Here is an 18070-nt window from a genome sequence, read left to right as displayed (position 1 = left end):
TTATTGAAATGTTTATTCAAATATCCTATACCTTGTACTTCATATATTGCACTATTTTTGTTCTCTGGTATTCAATTCTAGTCCATCCATTCAAGTTTTCACACCTTTCCCCATAGCTTACCTTCCTATTTTGAAATTAATTAAAGTGACTTAGTCTGAAAAATACTAGATCTTTAACCTCAAGTTAATCTTAATTTTCAACAACTTGTCTATTACCCCTACATAGAAGCACACATCACATTTATTCTTCTGGCAGTGCCCTTTTCAGACAGGAGAGAATGCTTTGCACATAATATTCATAAGAAGATGCATCACAGCCATGAGAATTAACATCACTATGGAACTTCAGAAACTTACAGTCATATGAGACTTGCAGGAGCTTTTATCAGTGTGCGCTCTCATGTCCTAAGCATGATTAAGAAACCATTGCAAAGCTATTAGTATTCATGGATTGAATACCCATAAGATGGTAAGATAAAGCCTTTCATCTGAGCACATCTTTTAGATTTCAAGTGTTGCTCATCTCTAACACCAAGAATTATTGTTTCATTGCATCATCCCTGATTCCAGCTATTTTTGGCAACTAATTAAAAGCATATGCCTGAACCTTTTATGTATTTTGCCCTTATAATGAGACCTATTACTCTGGCTTATTCCATCCTTTTGAGTTCCAAAGTATCTTTCGAGTTACCATGGATACAAGTGATATGCTTTCTCCCACAACTGCTTTGTGTGCCTTATCGAACACCAGAAAACTGGCACAGTAGGAATCTAAGCCATCTATACAGGATGAATATCTAACCCCTCCAAGTGTTTGTCTTCCTCTTCCCCCCTCTCCCCTCCCCCCCCCCCCCAAAAATTCAAGTGTGCCATATACTACCAATTGTAATTAAATAAACAAGCAGATTCTTTTCTGTTTGAAATCCAGGATTTTGCTCAAGAAAAACAAAACGGAAAAAAGGTACAGACATAAATTAATTTAATCTGATCAACACTGAAAGTGTTGAAATGAAAATGGGAGTACACAATCATTCTGAGTTCGCTGCTTATTTCAAGCTGACAGAGTTTAAGTGTTTCTACATCAATATATCCACAGAAGACATAAAACACAGCAAATCTCGATAAGCATTTCTGAAAGGAGTCACAGAAACATTGCATGCAATTCTCAGATTATGCATAAACTAGAGTAAATAGAACTCCCCTAAACTCTCTCTTTATACCAATCTCTTATGGACATTTTCAAATGCAGATTGCTTTCCAGCAAGCTGGGAATAATTTGTACTTATTCACTGTAGAAGAGGGCAGTTAAACAGATTTTTCCCATTATGCTCTTTGTATTCTGACCTCTTCTTAAAAATAAAAGACTCTCACTGACACAGCAAAATTTACACAGAATTCAAAAACCAAGTGCTGATAACATAATCTGAATTTATGTGTGAAAAGTAAAGGGGGATAACCAGAAGGAAAAACAAATAATTGTAATATGAATAGAGACTCAGATAGAGACTCAGAACTGTCTTCCAACTTTCAATGCACTAAATCATTGGAAGGACATCAACTGCATAAATGAGCGTCATGATGGCAACTAAGAGCAAGCAAGACAGTGAAGATTGAGTAGACAAATGCCGCTCTTGCCTCTTTTCCTCAGTTATCTAAACTCCTGTAAGTATTACAACAAAACACTCAACAAAAAAAAACATACTTGGCTTCTTCACATCCACAGGTTCTACTTTATTTTAAAATACAGAGAATCTGAAGTATAATATCTGAGCCAGAGACACTGATGCATAAACCCCAGACCCTTACCCTTGCTTGTATTATGAAATAACTGAATCATTCTGCAAGTTTGCCACAAGTTTTCCATAAAGCTCTTCACTTTATGAAGTAAAGAAATATTAAATATTTTAATTTTTCTAACGGTGTCAATGTAGACTAGACTTATATTTACCTGGATTTCTTTTAACCTTTAAATTTAACTTCTGTCTCAAACTTCCTTTTGGGGACAAAAAAAATCACATAATGTTTTTACTGTGAACTTTCACCTAGAATTAAATCTCACTTCTTTTTTTGTCCCCTGAAAATTTCTTTTAAAAGTAACTGAAAGCTAGAGAACAAGGAAAAGGAACTCAAAATTGACTGCTACATTGTGGCATTCATGCTAAGTCATCTGTGCTACCAAAATATCACAGTTCTGCAGTTTTATGTCAGAACCACTTACAAAAAAAAAGAGCATCTGGAACAGTGGAGATATTTACAGAATGGCTCAGCACTCAGGCCATTACATTCATATTACACACACTATTATTTGGCCTCTGTATAATATTCTCCTGGATTATCTTCACTGAGCACAAAAACACACAAGAGATTCCCCCAGTCCTCTCTGAGAAGAGTTAAAGCACAAAGTCTTTTTTTAAGAAATAACTACCATTGTTACCATCCCTCTGAAGTTCTTCCTTTTCAAAATATTGAAGTTCTCTGGAAATTGCCACTGCAGTTCCCTAGACTTCCGTGGCCAACAGATTGCCTTTAACACCTATGACAACTACTGTAGCTATTTCAAAAGGTTTTCTTCTTCTAAAAGTGCCTTCTCTTAACAGGAAAAAATTACACCAGGACAAGCAGATGATTGAGAGTAGAGCTTCTTATTGCCAGTGAAAAAGGAATTTTGCTCTGAAAACAGTCAAGATAGCAGCTATTATCAACTAGCAGGATTATGAGTTTCTCTGAAGGAGAGCATTAGATGCTTGTCTCTTAATAGATTAACTGTTCTGCAGTTAAGAGGAAAAATGACCATCAACACAAAGCACCTTTTTAAATTTTACCAGTACTATCCAAGAAATATATGCTGGCCAAAATTCTTGTGTGGATATACAATTCATGAAGCAAGAATTGAGAGGAAAAAAAAAATGTATCAGAGCAGTATAATCAACTTCATCATCAAGAACAGCTTTTAAGTCATACATATACTTTAAATTTTCATGGGATTATTGCTATATTAAGATGCAAGTAAATGAAAACTGTAAAGTCCAAGGAAAAGATATCATTGTTCTCTCTCAATCTTATAATCTAAATATAGTTCCTTTCTGGCATTATATATAGCATTTAACAAAGCCAAATACAAAGGATTCCAAACAAAATAGTTTTGAGACGGTGGGAGAAATTAATGCAAAATTAGACTCGTTTTCTGTTTTGTATCCATCAGATGTTGAAAATAAGTGAAACAGTATTTTTTTAATTTTCATTTAACTCATCAAATTGCCACAAATGCTACAGATGCAACAGAAACCCTTGGAAACATAATAAATCTTTATAAAATGTAGCATTGATGACATTGTACTTTTCGCTCCAGAGTAGTGGGTTCTTTTCTATTAAAATTCACAGGAGCTTGGGCAATATTCTAAAAAGATGCTATTTTAAAATCTTACTAGCACAGTGCTGAGGATTTAAAAACAATGTTTCAGAAGTCATTATTTCTACTACCAAACTACTGACTGAGTAAAACACAGGGATAACCAAACAACTGATCAGATACAGCCATGAACAGAAAGCCACACAAAGTTTGAGCAAAATCAAATACCATTACAAATCATATCTTCCTCGAAGATATGAAGAAATTAGCCTGATCCCTAGAGTAAAACTTGACCAATTTCAACCAGAACAGATTCAACCCCTCTTTTCTTTTTTTTTTTTGCCAAAAGTCACAGAGTTGGTCCTGGCCTTTTGGTTGTCAGTTTTCTGGTACAGATGTCAATGCTTTGCAGCAGCCAACAGCTATCGTATCACCTGTTCAAATCATACACATCAGCTGTATTTGTTCGGGCTGAGCAGTTTCAAAGGAAAGAAATTCACACCTGAAGTCATCTTCTTGAAGACATGAACCTTTTGTAGTTTCATTCTCCAAGATCTGGATTTTTCAGATACACATGCTCTTATCAGCTCTATTTTTAACCTGCCGCTCATATAGGATACTTAAAATTCTGAACATGTTTACATTATCCATCCAGCAGGCTAATGGAACTGCATACCAGACAGTCATGCATAATTCAAATCAATATCCTCAGGCTTGCAACTCTAAGTCAAAGCTGCCTTTAAATAAGCTGGGTGTGACTTTAACATGAATAAAATGTATCTAATTTTTAACCTTTATCTGACAAATTGATATATTTGCAAAGGAGTGCAATAAAACTTCTTTTAAAATTAAAACAATTAGGAAATCATGATAATTGAAAATCTTTTACAAAATACTTTTAAAGACAAAATTTAGAATGGTTCAACAAGACTGAAACCAAAGGTCAAAATGGAGAGCTGGGTCATTAGTTGTTTTTTTTTTTCAAGCAAATTGTACAGCTTAATACAGAAAAACACATGCTGCTAAACTACTAAGTGGTGAGAAAGTGAATGCAGCAAGATTGCCTATTTATAAATTTAAAGATCAAGCTTTAATTGAATTGGGCATAGGTGACCACACAGAGAATCTTATACCCAGTTAAGCATGTCTGCTAGCTTCTCACAAAGGACCAGAATCAGAATTTCCATAATAAAATAGTTCTCCCTTTAAGTTTGCCTATGTGCTTTCATGAGACCATGATTCCGTCATAGCAGATAATCTTCAGCTCCACCGAAATGACCAGAAGCATGGCAATGACATTAGCTAAGGATCTATTTCCAGCTTGTAAACACAGTGGAGAAAAGGCAACTGCAAAAAACCATCCCTATCCCCCAAAAACCCAAAACCAAAAGCTCGCCGCAAACTAAAAGGACATAGACCAAAAAATTTACCTCAAGTTGTATAACATTCCCTTTCTCCAAGGAAAATATTCCAATAATTCCTAAAATTTAGGATAACTTTATAAGATAAATGTGCTCCAAATAGCAAATAAGAATTCATTCTGCAAGAAAACAAATTACAGATCTTTGCCTCCAGAGAAGCTATAGACACAATTTTATATTGTTCACTCAGATACAATAAAGTCCCAAAAATATATGCAAAGTAGCTATGAAAATAGTTATCCTAACAATAAAATACATGTTATCAGTTTAAAATGGTAACATTGTTCAACTTGTGTAAGGACAAGACATTCATTAAATCATTCCAAGAGAATACTTACAAGATAATTAAAGCATGGCTATGAAACTGAAACATATGCATAAAGAAAATAATCTACATTAGACAACAAAACAGAAAAAGTTCAGTTACAAAAAAACCCCTAATGTTCCTCTTTTACCAAAGAGAAGGTTAAAAATTAGTGTGCTCAGAATATAAACAAACAGTTCTAATGGTGACCTGTCCTTGATAACCTACAGGGAAAAGGCACAACTGGGAGGCAAACTTTAGTTTCAGACTTGAGTTTAAAATCCTTTCATTCTAACCTTTAAAGGTAAGAAAAATGCTCCATTTATCTACAGCTGCTATGGAAGAACTGGTAAGTCCTTCTTTTGTAATATTCTTATGTAAAGTTCAAGATCAGTTTGGATGGGGCCTTGGGCAACCTGATCTAGTGGGTGGAACTCCTGCCCATGGCAGGGGTTTGGAACCAGATGACCTTTAAGGTCCCTTCCAACCCAAAACATTCTATGATTCCATTCTCTGAAAGCTGTCCTGAGTTTTTAGTTCTCATATTTACCTAATCTGCTCCATTGTGCTAATCAAGCAGCATGACTATTCTCAGGAAGAAAGCAGAGTACTGTTAAAAATTCCTTTTTCCAATGTACCTAATAATGTCTACACAGAGATTTCCAGTCTACTGTTCAATCTTGTTTCTTAGTCAGTCCTCTCATGATAGTCAGTCCTTCCCTGAACCCTCAGAATCAGCAAAAGCACTTGGTTCATCCAGGAAATTATCTTTACTGCTGATATAGTACTCTTTCTTGTGTTTATATCACAAAACAGTTCTACATTTTTTGAATGTAGAGCATCTATTTTAAATTAGAACTATTTCAGTCACTCTTTCAGTCTGTGAATTTTTTCAAGTTAATGATCTTCACATAAATTCCAGATTTAAATAGATAAGAGAGCTATTAAAAGAGTAAGTTTACAATAAAATGGAAACTTTCCTGTTATCATTAATGTATGATTAATGTACATCACTTCAGAGATATCACATTGCTAAGGGTGACTTTCTTCAAAGCCTTCACATCAATGCAAAAGGTATTTCTTCAAAGACTTCAAAATGCTGGCAGGAGGAACCTAATTTGAGAAATTGCTTTGCTTACTTGTGCACATCATGGGAAAAAAGCCCTTTCCCATTGGAAGACAGTATTTCCTCCTTTTTGGAGCTGGTCTAGCTGAAAAAGGAATTTTTCTGTGGAAAATCTTGTCATCATCCCTAACTCTGAGTTTTGTTACTAGGTTTCTTCTCTCAGCAGTAGATGATATGCATACTTAAACGTATCTTTTTTTTTCCTCCAGAATCTCTGCTGCTTATCACAGGATAAACCCATGATTTCAGAATAACATAAATTCATTCTATCAAGCACTTTCATGTGCTTCCTTTGGTTGAAAAGACTGTGAACAACTTTGATATCATCTATCTGGTATCTTTTTAAACTCACAAGTCCTCAATGTAAAACCATTCTCTTCCAAACTGTGTTTCAACCCAGACATGGATCTCCTCTGCATTTTAATCCCCTGTTTATGTCTTGCCTCCTCCATAATATTCCTCAAGAAAATTACAGGAGTAATACTGAATTGCACATGTATTTTCTACCTCCATCTGTGAATTCAGTCTATTCCAGGACTCAAGATTTTATAAACATTATGCATGTCTGCCATTCATACCCATAAAGAAGCTAACCTCAACATGGTCATGGCCCAATTACTTACAAGAAAAAGTTCCTTTCTATCGGGAACTTCTCACAAGACAAAGGGAGAAAGGAAAATACTTTCTTGGGAAGGAAAAAAAGATATGAATTGTATAAAAATGAATAAAAGACAGAGCAAGAGTTAATCTTTAAATCACCTTAGTCTCTGCAATGCTCAGTTGAGTATATTTTGTGGAAACAGGCATCATAATTTCAAGCACTTAAGAGAACTGTCTTCCACTATTACAGAAGAACAAAAGAGGTCTGTCATAATGCACTAAGAAGATACTTTGGAACTCAAAAAAATCCCACTAAATCCCAAGCAAAAACCTGACTAAAGAAAAATCACAAGAAAACCCAAACCCACAGCATCACAGACACTAAATAGAAAGCACTGCAAATCAGGTTAGTTCTAGACACTCTTCTGCAGGTCTTTGAATTACAGAAGTATCTCTTCCACAAAACTATCCTTATATATTCCTTTGATATAGCAGTGGATTCTACAGCCACACTCCCTAGAAGCTTCAAAATCACAAGGTACCCTCATTCTCTGATTTTTAAGGGCTTGGAGCCAATAAAGACCCATTTCAATTAACCAGAGGAGGCAGACACACATGATCGGGAATCGGAACTTTGTATCATTAGTATTGCCTCACTGCACTCTCCTTACTACAGGAAGATTTTAAATTACTCCTAGAATAAAAAATGTCAGGGGCAGATGTCTACATAATAGAAAAACAAGAACAAGGAAGCTGGGCCAATTAAAGAAATACTGTAACTAAAAAAATCCCCCAAAATCTCCAAAAAGTACATCTTCAATTGATGGTACACAAGTACTATCAGATAAGATACACAAGTATGAATATCTGGAGGATTCAGAGCTGCAACATGACTCAACCTTCAAAATACACTCTGAAGCATTTAGAAATACTGCTCTGAAGGAGTCTTAAAACTTGCCTTAAAATCTCTTCACTAAAGATCCTTTCAAAGTACCTTGCATATACTATTTGAAGCCCTAAGCATATCCAAAGTTTCAGGACAAAAGGAGTATTTACTTGCAATAGGTCTTACACCAGAGAAATCTCATAGGTAATCTGATAAATACACATCAGAAAAAAAGTAGGTGGTCACCTGCTTCCTAAGTACTCTTTTCATTGAATTTATTTCCTTAAGGCCCTTTAGAGGAAAAGGAAGAGAAATAACTATTTATGACTGAGTATTGAACTGAGCTTTCAGTCCTCCAGTGTGAATACCAGTAAGCAGTTCTTTTCCATGTCAGACATCTTTTCTGTCTGTAATTCTTAGTCTCTGAAATTTACAGAGAGACGGATTTTGACAGAACTTTGTGGCCTTATATTGCTGAACACAATACAACTATACAGAGGCCTTCACTCTGTAATTTGAAAACAGTAAGTTTCCATTCACACTTGGCTTGAAAACAGATCTACTTACATGCAAGGAATAATGATAGAAACTAAACTGCATAACATATGGTTATCATGGAATTTACTGAGTGATCCAATGTTCCTCTCTCAACCTGTCCAAATGCTTTCACCTCAGCTTGGTAAGTCTGAAGAAGTAGGATCCTGCTTCATGGAATGTATTTACTAATGAAGACTCACCAGGTTGCTTAAACAGACTGAGGAGATTCACCTCTGTACCAGTTCTGAGATGCTTGTGAAAGAGCTTTTCTTGTTTACATTGGAAAGACATTGAGAGGAAATCTCTATATATACTTTAACTAATTCAGTGAGGAGACTTTTCCTGAGACATGAAAACTAACAAGAGAGAAAGAAAAGGCAAAAAGCTGCATAAAGAATTAGATCCAAGAGATTCCAGAAGAACAGTCGCCTTCACGTGCAAAGACTGACACTGAGGAACAAGGCAAACATATGTCCACAGACACATCAACATAAAGTGCCAAAAGCCTAGAGAAGAATAGAAGGGGAGAAAGATAAACTACAAAAATAACCATATTCTACCTTCACAATATGGAAAAGATGGATAAAATCCAGTAGCATATGCCTGCTAGAGCAGCAGATTCTCATTTAAGAGAACTTATGTTTTCTCGCTGCAGTCTTTTAGTGCTTCCATATGTTTCAAAAAAACCTTGTGAAATGAAAGGCACTTGGGCCAATCTCAGAAATAACATGTCTTCAGCCAGGGGGCTTTTCCAATTGAGAAGTTAGAAAAAGATTTTAAAACAAGCTGGAGATGGAACCTTTGGTTGTACTGAACTGGTAAACTATAGCTAAATAAAATACATGTAAGTATGCTAAATAAGCAAGTGAGCTTACTCCTTTTTCCTTCATGATGTGACTTATTTTGCCTCAAAATGGGATCAATTCTCCTTGCTTGCTCCTAATCAGGAATTTTGCACAGCTGTTAAAGAGATAATGCTTTAAGCATATCACAAATTAACTATGAAAAAACCCAAACTGTTTTCTTCTCCTCATCTACCTTTCTCATCTCAGGGGATTCAGAGAATCTTGATTTCAGAAGCAAAGAACCATCTATAGTACTTTTAATACATTATCCTAACGTTTCTAAGTTTAAAACCATCAATTTTTATGAATTTAGGGGACTGTTCCCTTAGAGAAAATACATTGCCTATGAAGCTTACAGAGATACCAAAACCACAACTTGTCAGTATAATGCTTGACTTTTCAAAGTTGAGGAAGCAGCCACTATTGGAGACAGAGGCCAATTCAATACAAAATATATGTCTTTTTGAAATTCAAGTTACTAAAAAGGCGTGGTCCATTTAAGGTCCAAATATAGATACTAAAAAAAATATTTCTATTATGAAATAAAAAGATTGACAATTCTAATTTTAATGCCAATTTTTACACTTCCTTATTTTGATCCCTATTTCAGTTCATAAACTCTTTGTTAGCAGAAATATCTTACAGTGCTGATTTTGCTTGCTTTTCCCCTGCCCCTTGTTTTTTATTCTTTCTTTTCTGAAATAAATGTGTAATATTACTGTCTACATTAATCCCCTCTTCCAAAATATTGCAAATAGTTGGAGCACATAAAGACAATAGTGCATATTCAACACTGAAATGGTAGGAAATAATATAAGTAGGATACACATTATAAAAACCTTAAGGGAAGCTTTGTCAGGAAAACAGGAAAAAGAGGTCACTTCAGTAAGTATCCATACTTTACTGGATAATATTAGAAAGAACAAAAATTATATTATTGGCAAAACTAAGACTTCAAATTTCAGGCTGACCCTGGAACTCTGGACCTAAGCACAGAGATTGAGCCACATATCCTGTAGTTACACAGGTTTCTCTTTTCTTAAATAAAAAACTTCTGGTCTTTCATGCAAGAGTTGAAAATTTCTGGTGTAAACCTCTGTACCATTTTACTTTTAATGTTGACATTAGTCATCAACTTGATTTTCTATTGAATTAGGTTTTCCTTTATTAATACTCTGTAATTAAGCCTGTCCATGAGGAGTTCACTACAAAAGTTTTATATTTACAATGGCTTACAGTCTGTAGAAATACTTGCATCCAAGCACAGTAGTAATTTATTTTTCATTTTGCATATCTGTATGTAAAACATGTAAAAATCTAAATGCATCGAATGTGCAATACAAATATATAAAGTTGGTCAGATATTGGCCATAAACAGGTATTTGTGAATGAAAATTTAAACCCCTGAATTGCACAGAATTACCAAAAGTGCTACTAGAACATTCCATCATGAAAATACACCAACAAAGCCTGCAGAGCATATAGCTTTCTTCACGTCAGCATTAAAAACATCATACAAAATGCCATGTGAGTTCTATACAAATATGCTGAAAAGAAAGATTAATATGGCCATCTAGAGGAGAAAAGAATGCTATGAAAACATACAACACAATTTTTCAGGCTTCAGAATATAATGCTTTTAGAGGCATGCAGCCAGAAAATGAATGCAATAAACTAGTTATGGAACTGATTATAAGCAAACCTAAAAATACGTTCAGACATTGTGGTGGTCTGAATGATGCAAACATATTAATATTGTACACACTTTTAGCAAGGCAAGCAAACCATACAGGATGTATGAATAAAGACAAGATTATATTTTTGTCTCTTTGTTAAATTTTGTGTATGCAGAGTTAAGTACACACACATCTAACCAAACGAATTTAAAAAGACAGAAGTTCAGAGTAAATAGTTATCGGTAAAACTTTTATTGACTCATTTGAAAACACACAGCTCACTACTGCAAAATAGAACATGTGAAAGAGATTATCTGCTGAAGAGAAAACCCAGCAGAGAAATCCAAAATTTTGTAAAAAATAAACATTTCCATTGCTAGTATTACTCTATCTTTGATGGAATTCATAGAGTCATGGAATCATGGAATGGTTTGTGTTGGAAGGCGCCCAACAGACTACCCTGTTCCAGCCTCTCTGCCCTGGACATGGACCTTCCACTAGACCAGGTTGCTCAGAAATCCATCCAACCTGGCCTGGAACTCTGCCCTTGTTACCCTCATAGAAAAGAATTTTTTTCCTAATATCTAATCTAAACCTACTCTCTTTCAGTAGATCTTCCAGATCTCCTTAAAATCACTCCCCCTTGTCCTTATTCTTAATGATCAGGGGCTGCTTTACTGGCAATGAGCAGGAGAAAAACAGTGGTGAGACAAAAATTAATTCTGTCCTCTCATCACTTCACTTTAACACTATCAAGTGTTATACGCTCAACATATGGACTGATCAGTGCCTCACAATGGAAGCACAGCTGAAATGTAAAGACTTTGAAATTATAAAGCACATATGAGAAAACAGAAGCACCCAAAGTCAAATGCACTGACAATTTTTTCTCATATTAAACGAAGTACATAGGAACACACTGCTTGTTCAACAAAAAAGTCAAGAAATGGTTCTATCATCTGTCTTTACACTTTTAATAAAAATAATTCACTACCCAAAAAAGCCAAGTATTAAAAAAATTTTCAGCATTCCTATGGCATCAAGTCTTCTACAGATTTTTTTCCAAGTTTAAGGAACTGTAAAGCTTTGCATTTTTAAAAATCACCCTGAAATATCTGGAATGCTGGTGCTTTCCCCTTGGAATAAGAGATTTTTAACATCATCTGTTAAGTGAACTGCTTCTCTGAATATATAGGAACATCTCTGTAGTAATAATCTCTCCTTTATTTCTTACTGCAAGTCTTTTTCATGAAGTTTTCACCACTTTTCATCAAAGTTCTATGTTGGGCAGCTTTCCCTCTGTAATGATCATCACACAAGGTATATGCTGTCTCTTCCTCTATTCTAAAACATCTTTATCTTTGTGCAAAGATTCTTTGAAGTAATTTAGGAAGAGCATAAAAAGTACTAACACTAATTATTCTGGTATGCCACCTTCAGGTCACTGTTAATCTGCTAACATGTCCAAAACTTTTTTTTTTAAATAGTATTGAACATAATTCTGTTGAGAATAATGGATTTATAAAATGAGACAAACTCCTCACTCTAATTTGCAAGCATTCTGCTGAACATACGGTGTAGATTGATTGCAGGCTGTCAAAAAAATAACACTTTTTATTCTGCATTCCTTGTAAAATGTGGGAAGAGAATGCTCTCATAAGCAGCAGCAGAAGGAAATTACTGACATTATTAAAGTTTTTGATCATGTAAAAGTGTGTGGTTAAAAAATTTAACTTTTCAATTTAGAATGTTTTGTTAGCTTTTGTCTTAAATGTTTTTTGCTTCCAAACCCTAAATGCTCTTTCATTACAATAAATTTTAAAATTACATTTATATCCAGCCTGCTTCCAGAATGGAGAGAGCATTGGAAAGGAATAGCACCTGGAGATAGATGTATTTAGCAACAGAAGAACAGAAAACGAAGAGGGGGTAACAACTGTACCTTTCTGGATGCAATATTTGGATTTGCCCCAATGGTTCTTTTGCCTTTGACTGTAATCCTGATGCAGATTTTCAGACTGGAGGCTATCACTCCCCAGGATAAAAATCAGTAACTATAAATTCTGATGAATTAGAAGGATGATAAGGAACACAATCATAAAATTAAAAAAAAAAAAAAAAAAAAAAAAAAAAAAAAAAAAAAAAAAGGAAGTTGGATACAGGCTAGCACAATGCCTTTGAAGCTTAAATTCTATAGGGCCAAAGTAAAAAGCTCAGATGAACTCAGGACTTTTTACTGAGAAGATGAACTAGATTGGATAAAAAAATCTGAGCAGTTACAAAATAAAAAGAAGAATGTCATAGAACTATGGCTATTTCAATAACTATGGCCTCAGTAGTCTGCAGAGAGAGAAATATCTTATTCTAGATATCTGAAAGGAGTCTTGTGTTGTGTGTGTGTGTATGTATATATAAGTCTTGTATTATTAATATCTGGCGTTATTTGCTAATAATTTTTCCAATTCCTGTTTATCTACAACATCATTCTTTCCCAAAAGTGACAGAAGCCATAAAACCCCCTGAGTATCTTATCTTCCATATTCCCCCCCACCAACAGTGTTGAGAGATCTCAGTAGATACCAAAGCCAAACAGACTTTTACTATCCCTATCCCTTCTCCATCACAGTGTTCAAGGACCAGTTTTTACCACCAGATCTCACCTCTGCATCTCCTTCACTGTTTGCTGGAACTCAGACTACCTGCCTTCTGACAATTTTACAGCAAAGGAAAGAAATGAAGTTTCTGGTGATTAAAAGAGAATCCTTTTACTCTGCAACTTACGTGAACTACAGCTTTCATGTCCTTCAAGTCTCAGCTTAGAATCATGAATGACCATGTACTAATTTCAAATTTCAACAGCAAATAGACTTCTACATACCTTAATTATATAAAATTGTAGAAACTGTAATTTTTTTCATGCCCTTCTGGACTGTACAGAACATTCAAGGTGAAATACCTTTTAATTACATATATCCATTTTTTATTAGAAAACATCAAACACTAAAAAACTTCTGTGTTTTAACATACTAAGGGAAGACAAAAATACCTTACTATAATCACCAGCATCAGAATCTGACTTTTACCTAACTCCCAGAAAAGTTCACTTTTCATGCCTGAAACTGGCTACAGACACAGTTCTCACACAACTACTTTCAAATACAAAAAGTATATTGACAAAATATATTGACAGCAGAATTCTCAGCCTCTATATCAAGCTCTCACCCCAACATAAAAGAAATATATAGCATGTAAGGAAACATCTGCTGTTTAAATCCAACTTTTAGCACCATGGAAAACCACATTCATCTAATCTTGATCGTAATTTTTTTCTGTCATTTCCAGGGAAGATGCAGAACATTCCAGCAATGCACACTGCAATGATCATATGCACTGGTACCAATAACCCATTCCATTTACTTTGCTGTTAGAACAGCTCATCAATACAGGAATAACATGTCTTCTTTGTATTTATAGTACCACAAATTCAACAAGAGTTGCCATGTTTCCTTCCTAAATCAAAACAGCCTAAACTGCCCCAAAAATGAAATGAATAATGATAAAATTAAATGAAACTTAATATAACAAGATATTGTATCATTTGTAGTATTTCTAGAAGAATGTATACAAGTGTGTGCTTTTTTTTTTTTTTTTTTTTTTTTTTTTTTTTTGAGCATGCACTAATGTAAGAAGTGTCTGGATATTTCTTGCAGACATTGACTATTTGCTAGCCAAGCTGCTCTCATCTAGGGCTTAAGTTACCCAGAACACAATTCTGAAATTTGGAATAAAAGGAAGGCTTTTAAATCACTCTTACCTTCATCTATTGAGGCTTCACTACTGTATCCATCATATTCTGCAGACAGGGGACTATATTTTTGTCTGGTTTCCCATATATAGTTTTTTTGCTGTCTGCCATCCACCACTGGCAACCTGGAACTCTGGGTTCTAGACAAGGCCTCATGATATTTACCCAGTGCTTCATCTTCACTCTCAGATGATGAACCATGCTGGTCTTTACTCATATAAGAATTGTCTGTTTGAATAAAATAAAGCAAATCGACTACAGCTCAAAATAGAATACAAGAAAATAACCATAAGAGGTTATCATTGAAGATATTTAAGCCATTTCAATTAAAATTTCTGTAATATTTTAAAAATATCTTCTTGTAATTACAAGCATTGTGATTTAGTAATTGCTGAGAGCTGTTCTCATTTTCTAGAAGACCTGAAAGATCATTAAACCCCAAAAAAACCATACTAACACTTATTCAACAGAAAACACATCACGTCATGTAAGGCGGAACATAGACATTCTTGAAACCCTTCATTAAGTAGGAAAATGCTTAAAATAATTTATGTAATGTAAATCCAACACTGCTGCAATATTACATTTGGATACCTAACATATCAAGCAAGCAGCTCCTGATCCTACATTCCCAGCTGATTTTTGCTCTGAGCACGTAGCATAGCATAGAAATGAAACTGATTTACAAAAAGAAGCCTACAACAAAATCATCTTTAGGATAGTTATGCCAGTAGTGCTTAACTCACAATAACGAATGGAAAAATGCTAGTGAAAGATGTTTGCATGCAAAATTTTATTTAACTTACAATAAACAGCTCCTTGATCAACAACAGAAATTAATACAGATTCTTTACTGCAGACATCTAGCAACAGCAAAAAATTACATGGGAAAAAAAATCTATCTAGTTACTTCTTTTACAGCAGTTCTGTAGTGCCCACTCCTGTGGCCAACGTTTTCCAGCTACATCTCAAGCATGACTTCCTCCCAGAAATCAACAACTAGCTGTATTTTTATTTCTGTAAAGGGAAAATTTCCTCCTCCCTTTTTTCAAAGTTCAAATGGATTCGGCCCATATTTAACATGCCTTGCAGAGGTTCTGTAGATCTCAGACGCCAATAAACATTAAGAGTTCATGTAAACTCAGAATTCAGCATTACCTCTACTCCGAGAGCAAACCTATGGTATGATTTGCCAGTGCGTTTCCATTAGGAGCAGAGCTTTGAGATGCCCATAATGCTATTTCTAAGCTCCTGATTCTGAGGGAATGTTGTCTAACATGCTATCCAGCCATGCTCAGCTGCTTCTCCCCTCCCTGCTTTTGTGCCCTCAGCTCCAGATCTGCTTTTCCACTCCCATTAGTATCTGTCTTCATACTCAGTCTCACTCCTCTGGCAGAGTATTCCTGCTAAAAGAGAGATCCAGCTTATTCAAAATTCAGCTAGTTAAAATTAAATTACTCAATGTATGCCAGCCATCTAGGCCTCTTTTACAGTCAAGTGTTTGGCTCTTAGTACTACAGAGGTCCATCCTTCCTACTTTTAGGAATCAATTCCCATAGCGGTATTTTTCTCCCTGGTACTCATACAGAAAAACCTCTGCTGTAAGTTTAGGTAAGAAATCTTTCAGCAAGTTACATTTTTGTGTAAGTAGAATCCTATGCCAAGTTCCTGCCTCCCAACCCCATACTCCAACTTCTTGCTCCAAGCACCCACTTTTGGTTTCTTATGGTGATTTCCTCTATTCTCTTTGGCTATTCAATCCCAAAATCTCTTTACTTGCACCTAACCAACTACTCAGGAAAGTCTGGTCTTTAACCTTTTGTCTCTCCACTTTCATATAAAGTTATCAGTTCTCTCCATAGCTGTCACCCTTCCTAGTTCAAATCCCAATCTATCACGTGCATCAGGTCCTATTTGTTCAGGAAGTTTCTGTCCTCACATAGAGTAGGATAATTCTCACTTCTGTTCAAACTCCCAGTGTCCATCAGTAACCATCAGTATCAAAGGCAGGGCAAGACCTGCTCTGTTCTTCAATCCTTACAATGAAGCATATGAGTGCAAATGGGATGGTCAGTGAATTTAACAAGCAAAGTGTAAGAAGTGTTTACCATGTCTTTTCAAAAAGCAAACTTTCCAAAAATTTACAACTTTGTCAAACTTAGGTGTTTTTTTCATAGAAGAACATGGGCAACTCTGATATGGGAGAAGTGTTCTCCCACCTTTTAAGCACATATTCCAATACACAAAGGTGCCACAGCATCCTTGTAAAGCTGAGGTGAAATCTACTTATTTTTTCTTTTTTTTCCCCAACAAATAACCAGGATGTTTTTCTTATAACCTATTTTTGGAAACAGTTAAAGATTTTAAACTATAACTTAGGGAAAAAAAAAAACCACCAAACAATAGGATCTCAGACAGAAAGAATGCCTAATTTCCTCACAATTCTTTCAAATCTGGCACACAATTTAGGAAACTCATAATAAGGTCTTGAAACGGAAATTGTCAGAAAATCTTAACTGAAGGTGGGGCCACCAGCTCTACACACAATGTGTACATCAACTTAATTTACTCTTCATAGGAAAAATGCTGCCCTAGAAGACTTCTAAGGAGCAACTAGATCTTTCAGCTCTAGAGTATTAATCCAAATCTAGCAGATAAGGTTCTTCCCATTTATGGATGGCTATGAAGCAAGTTCAGTTTCAGTGATCGTTTACTGAAAGTATCACACCAAGCAGAATATATTCTGGCTAATGCATTCACTACAAGAGGCTGCTGAGAAAAAGGAATCTCCTTTGCTGTAAGACAAGAGTAAAATTTTGCATCTCATATGGCCCTCCAGGGGTTGAAACCTGCCACACTGAAACTTCTACAGATTTCCACAATTAAAGCAGAGCATACCAGGTCTAGAGTACAGTGCCAGACATCAGTGTTAGGTGCACCCTTTAACATTACAAGAAATGTACTCACAAATATGAAATCAGGTTCATTAATCAGCCTGCATAAAGAATGGAAGAGTACGAAACATGGGAGCAACGTATTTGAAAGAAGACTTGAAAGCTATGTCTCTAACAATACACTGACTTTTGTAAGCATCCAGAAGTTCTCAGTGATAGCAGTTTTTAATTTTTTCTCCAGTTCCTATCATAAAAGAATGAGAATGCATACCATTATTATAAGTCATGAAGCAGGACCTCTTCAGAGGACTTAAAAACCATCTCAAAATTTAAACATAAGCTATCCATGCAAATTTTTTTTTAAAATTACAAAGCAGATCAGTTTCAGTTTCTTGGGAAAAAATACATTCCTGTACTAAAAAAAAAAAAAAAAAAAAAAAAAAAAAAAAAAAAAAAAAAACAAACAAAAAAACACCTCAGAGTTTTATGCCTTTGCTTGCCACTTCTCATTTGATTTTTATACCTAATTTGGAAACTTGCCTAAGAGAATTTATGTTCTTAGCAAAGCCTTTCTTTATTTGGCTGACACAGGTCATGAGCAATTATTAACCTATTGAAAGCTATTAA

At 35.1% G+C, this 18070-nt stretch overlaps 1 protein-coding gene across 1 annotated transcript in view; it reads right to left on the bottom strand.

Moving 5' to 3' along the window:
* The window catches only part of SYT14 (synaptotagmin 14), a 54060-nt gene that overhangs the window by 33991 nt on the left and 1999 nt on the right, over positions 1 to 18070 (bottom strand). Inside the window, exon 2 of the mRNA XM_066316136.1 lies at positions 14559 to 14777. Coding sequence (XP_066172233.1) covers positions 14559 to 14777 — 219 coding nt within the window. The remainder of the gene's footprint in view (positions 1 to 14558; positions 14778 to 18070) is intronic.

This window comes from Sylvia atricapilla, chromosome 3 (genome assembly GCF_009819655.1).
Source record: "Sylvia atricapilla isolate bSylAtr1 chromosome 3, bSylAtr1.pri, whole genome shotgun sequence".
Classification (NCBI taxonomy): Eukaryota; Metazoa; Chordata; class Aves; order Passeriformes; family Sylviidae; genus Sylvia; species Sylvia atricapilla.
The sequence above is the reverse complement of the archived record's forward strand: the minus strand, read 5'-3'. Positions and strand labels throughout refer to the sequence as shown.